At 26.8% G+C, this 7,487-nt stretch overlaps 1 protein-coding gene across 1 annotated transcript; it reads right to left on the reverse strand.

Annotated features, from left to right (window-relative positions):
* Positions 1-484: 484 nt before the first annotated feature.
* Positions 485-6,586, reverse strand: LOC113552422. Its single transcript, XM_026955306.1, has 4 exons — positions 6,575-6,586; positions 2,687-2,969; positions 1,521-1,617; positions 485-527 (listed from the first exon to the last, which is right to left on the reverse strand). The coding sequence occupies exons 1-4, from the start codon at positions 6,584-6,586 to the stop codon at positions 485-487; spliced, it is 435 nt and encodes a 144-aa protein (XP_026811107.1).
* Between the last annotated feature and the right edge of the window lie 901 nt (positions 6,587-7,487).

The raw sequence follows: 7,487 nt of genomic DNA on the forward strand, positions 1-7,487 counted from the left end.
TTATTGTATGTAGGAAGGTACAATTCGAAAATTCTATTATTGTTGTGAATGTTGTGATACTCCACATGCACTGTAAGTGCCTACACTGTCCATATCCATCGGAAATCGTATATTGTGTTCACGGTATTCGTTCAACGGAGAATTGACTGTAATACTGTATATTACCTAAATGGGCTCTGAAAAAAATTTTGAGTTTATCTTCTATCTCCCTCCCGGTTGTTACGATCGGCTGCGTGTAGACTGTCAATAAGAGGCTCAAGAGACCATTATTATGAGCATATATATATTATATAAATGAATATTATTATCACACGACGATGAGTATAACAGACGGTAGATAAAAAAAAATACAACCATTAGCGTAATTATTATATAATATATTTCCTGAAGAAAGAAGTTTCTCACTAATTCAACATAATATAATTATTATATTTCCATTGCTAATGTTGTTTGTACACGTGTCGCATAATTATTGTTAATGCGTTTACTGTATCATCGTGTTCATCTGTTTTATTAACGCAAACTTTCTATAAAATTTGTAATAAAATAATTGTTAATACACTTTTTGAAATCCCAGAATATTTGTATATTTTAGTTTCTGATCGGAGTAATGAATGTATTGATTTTACAGTGTTTAATGTTAAAAATAAAAAACTAAGGAAAATGAGAATTTTTACACCAAACCAGTTTTTGATAAAATTTATTTTGGTGTAACTGAAAAATGAATAAACGTAAATTTAACAACAACGTAGTTAAACAATTTTAAATAATTTATAAATAATAACTATGTACTATGAAAATATTTTTTTTTCTAGGTACATAATAATTATATATAATACAATATAACAATATCTGAAAGTTTGTTGATTATTTATTTTTTTTATGAATTATGAATCTAAAATATAATGTAAATTAGATAATACATTGCAGATTGCTTATATAAATATTACTTATTAGTAAATCAATATGCCCAAAGTACCAAAATACTGGTTAAAACGTCGTCATACATATAATTCATATAAGTAATATAACAAATAATGCTTTAAATGTTAAATATTTTAACGGAATAGAATACTATATTAGTATATTATGATATATGTAAAATTTCAATGGCATTGTCTAGGAGATGGAAAGATTGGATAGTTGGAGGTATATAACTTATATTGTATTTTTTTATTTAGATGATTTCTCACTTTTATATTAGAGCTATTATTATTATTACTGTGTACTAGTTAATATCTCTTTCCCCCGCAATAGCAAAATTAGTAATTACATCATGTACAAGGAAGGGCAACAAGTACATATTTTCGGTCCTAACCTAGTAAAAATTAAAATTTTTTAACGTATTCAACCACAATATACTAATTTGCAATTAAACATAGAAATCTATTAATCTAAAATCTAAATAGTCAATTACTATTATTCAAAATTGAAACTATTTCGTTGTTCATATCAGTTAGCATATGATGACATTTTAGGTAATTTAAGAAATTTAGAAGTATATAATATATTTTACTTACGCCTCGTATACGAATATTTTACATTCAATTTGGTTGTTTTCGTCCACTTGTGGATTCTGGTTGAAATCGTTTTCATTCAGTCCTAGCATCTTCATAGCTATTTAGTCAACAATAATAAATTATTGATACTGGATAAATAAAAGTAAATTTTATAATTCAGAAAGTATTATTAATGATATTAATGTGAACGTGAGTATTAATATTCCGGAATAATGCAACTATTCTAATATTAAAGATTATCTGTATTTATTATACTTATATAGTTTATTAAACTTTTTATTTTATATGATGAGAAAAATAAATAAATAATTATTACACAATTTGTTAGTCAACTGCAGTATAGTTTAAATTTACCAGCTATAATAACAAAATTTAGAAGTGTAGCAAAAAAAAATTAACAATAGTATTCAGGTATACTTTTTCGGCATATTATAATCAATAAGTTTCATTAATAAGTTAATAACTATAGACATTTATTTTATAAGCTATCATGCTTATTTCGTAATGAATAAATTTATATTAATTCGAATTTTAAACAAGTGACAACTAAACAACTGCAGAAATCTGTCAAATTCTAACTATAGGTTTTGATAAAAATCCAAATTTCAATAAGTATCTATTTGTTAAATTCAGATAGTATTATTGTTACATCTAATATAATATACTATTATTGATACAATAATATAAATTAAAATATAACGTATACCTATTTAATTTTAACTGTTAAGTGTAGGTACATTGACATGACTATAATATACCGAGTTATTTATATTTAAAGCAAGTATTATATTGAGTGAATTCATTACGAGTGTGTAATTTCGAATACACTCACTCGCGACTTTAATGTCAATAAGCACTAGTCGCTAGCATAGTATTCGATTTTCCTATAGCCATATCAATTGATTACACAAAGTGATTTCAATCGCCAAAAAGTATCGAAAAAAGTAGGCTGGTCAACAATAGTTTATTCACGAGCAAGCAGATGATGTTTACGCGCGGTTTGCAAGCGACATTACAGAGGTCATTCAGCGAGTTTAGTAATACCAAACTGACTCGACAGCGACTTGTGAGTAATATTATTGACTCTATCTAATGTACTACTTCCAATTTTCAAAAAGATTATTATTCAACCTTTTTCATTATTGCGTAGTTAATCGTGTACTCACCACTGCAATATTGACTCAAATCAATCGTACTCTTATTTAAAAAGTCTACTCCTTTAAAAACATTTGTTAAATGATCGTCGTTGAATAGTATTGGTGGTTTGCCACGGTTATTCCGGAAATGCATTATGTCTTTCACTTGGTGTACGAGAAATTCTATTGGGTCTTTAGGTTCGTGTATTAGCAATGTACTGGTTAAATGGTTCACTAAGGGCATTACATGTTTTTCTTCTAAATATAGTTCGGCTTTAATTTTACTCCTATTTTTTAAAACCGTGTCTTCATTCTAAAAAATATAACATAATCTTTAAATAATAAGAAAATACAATTTTATTTATTTATCATAACTATATTATTCTGGGATTTTCATAGTAATAATAATAAATTAATATACCAGGATAATTGTGATGTGACGTTTTGTTCTAAATCACATACTAAATTCTATTAAATGGAAGCACGTGCCAACGTTAATTTTTATAATGATTATTCAATAAATAAAAATTAGCTATAAAATATAATATAAAATAAAATATCATATTAATTTACTATTATAATTTTTAGTATACCTATTTAATCATTAAAATGAAAAGTAAAGAACATAATAATTAAGTACAAGTATCGTAATCTCTCGTAAATGTCTCCATATTACGAACGCATAAACAAATACATTTTACGTTTAGAAGAATCTGTTTTTATCTGTTATTTTTAATATTTAAGTTAACTGACCAATAATAATATAATAATTATAATATTATCAATAAAAACAATATTATTCAAGGCTTCATGTAGACTCTCTTTTATATTTCAACTTTTAATTTTGAGGTAAGTTAAAAGTTTACCTTTAAAAGTTTTATAAAAAAACTTAGTATAAGACGGAAAAAACATATTATACTGACAGTAAAAATATAAATAAATATTATGTATGAATTAGTAAGTAATATATAGAAATATTTAGAATTTTGAAATTGCAGTTTGGAATGTCCGAATGTGTAATAGGCATAGTAATCGTAATAACTATATAAACTATAATATATAGTTTCGATGTAAATAATTATTGTTGCCTCCGGCGACACGGCCGAATAACGTATTGAAATAGATCTTTGAAATTACACATGATAATATTATACATTTAATGATGAACAATAATGTAGTGCGTGTTAGATGAGACGAAATCTATTCTCAAGTGTATTTAATATTTATACCTAATGAGTACACTTTGGCAATTTAATTGCGTATCATGTGGAATGGGACGAGAAAAATGTCTTAGAAACCCATGTTTATTTCTATGTGATACATCGGACTGAAAATATACACCACTTACGAGAAAAATGTAATTACCGTAAGATATAAATAATGATAAACACTACACCGGCGATGGTTTGTTTTGCTTAAAAAAGCATTTTTGGATTCGGAGACCATTTGCACGGGATCCCCGATGAATTAGATTCACATTGTTCTTGTTTCTTTTTTTTTTTTTGAACAGGTCTGAAGCGTATGTATGCTATATGTTTATTATTTTTTATTATATGTAGGTGGATTTACCGCAATTAAAACGGTCTGCAAAGACAGAGGACGAGATTTTTATCTCGCTGAAAACCTCGTCCGAGACAGTCGCTTTCTAGTTTCCACACACTGTGCAACTAATCGCTGTGACTAAACACTCTTATGTCACTTAATAATTATATAAAAATTATATGAAATATGTCAACGATTAAAAAAATACATACATATAATGCATATACCGTCAGTATAATATATTGCACACACGCATATTATAATATACGATTTGTACAGGCAATTTATAAATACGTATGGTATAAATAATAATAATAATCGCATCGAATTTTTTTTATAAATATTCTAATAATATTATATCGCCTTTGTCACTTATAGGAAAACAAATACGTACGCCAAGCAAAGAGTCCATCGAAAACTTCAGATGTCTGGCGGATAAAGTTCGAGAGATTTATACTGCTTGAGACGTGACACGTTCTTATGTGCAGTACATGTTTGTATATTATAAATGTGTGGTGCGAATGTGCAGCGAACAAAACGAAAACCGCGGGTATTGCGTTGCGATATTATAATATTATAATATATTGTAAATAATATTATGTTTCTTCGGATCTGCAGTAAAATTAATCGTCGCGATATTATATTTTATGTATGTTGTAATAATGATATCGTCCTGGAGACGGCGGCGCACTTACAAATATATAAAATATATATTGTACATATACGACATACCATACGTTATTACGATGTGTGTGTGTAATAATATTATTATATGCCATGTACGCGCATATTGTACGAGACGACGTGTCTACTATTTTTTTTTCCACACTGTTCGTGTCGGCAACAAATAAATTTATTGCGACTATCCGTTACATATGATTGTAGAAATATTATGATAAACAGCGCCGGAACGGAATGCGGCGGTGGATTGCGGGGACATCGTAGCAGACAATATTACAAGGGGATAGTGTGAAAAAGTATAAACTTAAAAAAAAAGCCAACACGAAATTTTCCCCTCATTGTCGTCGCCGATATTGTGTTTAGGTTCTCATAACGCGCGTAGTAGTATATGGGAACTGCGGTTTTCGGTTGCGATTCCGTCGAAGGAAATACTAATATATATATTATATATGTAGTAATATATGTGTGTACACGACACAACACACGTGCTCTGGGAATATTTTCCTTAGGTTTTATACAAGAATCTCGTAAAAAAAATTTTGAATTGTTTATTTAAAAACCTGTGTTCACTTCGAAGTCAATTATTTTTTTTATAAACCTCTGACTTCTTAATTTCTTATACGAGATTATAAATATAATATACGCACACCACATAAAATACATTTTCCAAAAGACTTTCTTAAGCGTATTTACTATTTTGGTATACCTATATCCTACATACACAAGTAGTTAAAAACTGTGTTATTTAAATATGAATCACATTTTTTTTTATAAATATTAAGTACCCGTTTTATTGTTTTAATGAAATCATAACCAGCCGCTTTCTACTGTGAATTTTTTTCGAATGCACAGATTTTATTATTTAAATTTTAAAGACATAAGATACACACTCCAATAGTCCAATGTGAACAATTATCACTGAACAGTTGTCAATAATAATAAATATTATACGTATTTAGTTTATTGTTTACTTTTACTGTTTCATGTTTATTCTACTTTTATCTGTGTTTGTACGTTGGTTTATTATTGTGTTATTTTTCAACAAGTTATGAGAATGTAAAGTAAAACTATTTAAAATTATTAATAAATACCTAGCTAAAAATTAAAATATCGCAAGAAAACCACGAAAAAACACAGATAAAATGTTCATAGCCAAATTTGATAATAGGCCAATAATTTATTCGAATATTTAAGTTAATGTTTACTATAGTTTTACGGAGATAGCATAGGTGCATACTGTGCATAACAGATTTAAATTGGAATATCATCATAGACAAATAACAGTGGTATAAATGTAATTATATAAATTTATAATAGTAATAATGAAAATTGTAGGCACTTAAATAAAACATCAGGTATATAAATCGCCAATTTAAAATTAAAATGTTGGTAAGTGCATATTAGATGACCGAAATTAAATATTATGTATATTAGTTTTATTTCGATTTTACTTAGCGAGTGTTGTCATTTTTAGGTATAGTAATAAAAAATGGGATAATATTGTCTATTTCCATAAAAAATCAATAAGACGTATTCATGGTCTTAAAATGAAGTAAATTATAAAATAATGCATAAAGAGCAATAGATTATCGAAACATGATATATTTCCACGGAGACAAAACACTATAATAGTATAATTAATAATAATTATAAATTGATAGTTGGAACTCGATACTACAGTATATTATAACAGACGTTTAATGACATGATTGACTAATAATAATAGTTACTCCGATATAAAATAACGTGATTTTGTTGCCGTTCATTATTATATGGTAATGGTATAATACTATAATATATTATTATATTATGTTATTTTGTTTAATTAAAATAACAATAAATTACCCTTATACATGTACACGCGTGTGTAAATGATTTAAAGGGCTCATCAAAATAGGCTTTAACTTGAACATAATGGTATTTATTTTTTATCCGTCAAACACATCTATATTTTATAGTATTGAGTAGGTCTATAATACCAGTGGTTTTCAACCTTTTTTGACACGCGACCCATTTTTATGGTTATAATAAAGACTCATCTTGGTGGATCCAATGAGTAAAAAAATATCTCAACAAATAATCAAATTGAAAGTACTATATGTAATATAATACCTAATAAATTTAACTAGGAAGTTAAATTGGAATCAATTTGAACAAATGCCTAAAATTGAATTATACCTATTAATCGTGTATTATGTTACAATTAATATTTAGTATACTTATACGAAAATGTTCAAATTATTATATAATATATAATATTAAGTTATAACAATAATAATTATATTATTGTAATAAATATATATATTTAATTATAATACTATATACTACCTATGTTATGTCATTTAGTCATTATGTGCGTTTATTGACTCGTAAGTTACTTATTAGCTGATTATGAGTCAAAATATAAGAAATTTTACCAATAGAATCAATTAAGTTTAATTTTGATCACAGCTATTTTTATTAACTTGATTAGAGGTATATATAATATATATGTTATGATATTATGGCATTGCCATCAAATGGCTGGTTTCCAAATCCATCGCTGTCGTCAAAATCACCGCACTTTAAAACAACACTACTCGTATAATGACAGACGTTAAAACAATAT

This window comes from Rhopalosiphum maidis, chromosome 2, assembly GCF_003676215.2.
Source record: "Rhopalosiphum maidis isolate BTI-1 chromosome 2, ASM367621v3, whole genome shotgun sequence".
Lineage (NCBI taxonomy): Eukaryota > Metazoa > Arthropoda > Insecta > Hemiptera > Aphididae > Rhopalosiphum > Rhopalosiphum maidis.

Coding starts and splice junctions, on each gene's coding strand:
- LOC113552422 (XM_026955306.1), bottom strand. Junction 1,618..2,686: donor TTTGAGTCAATATTGCAGTG/GTGAGTACACGA, acceptor TTGACTAAATAG/CTATGAAGATGCTAGGACTG. Junction 528..1,520: donor AAAATATTCGTATACGAGGC/GTAAGTAAAATA, acceptor CAAATTTTATAG/AAAGTTTGCGTTAATAAAAC.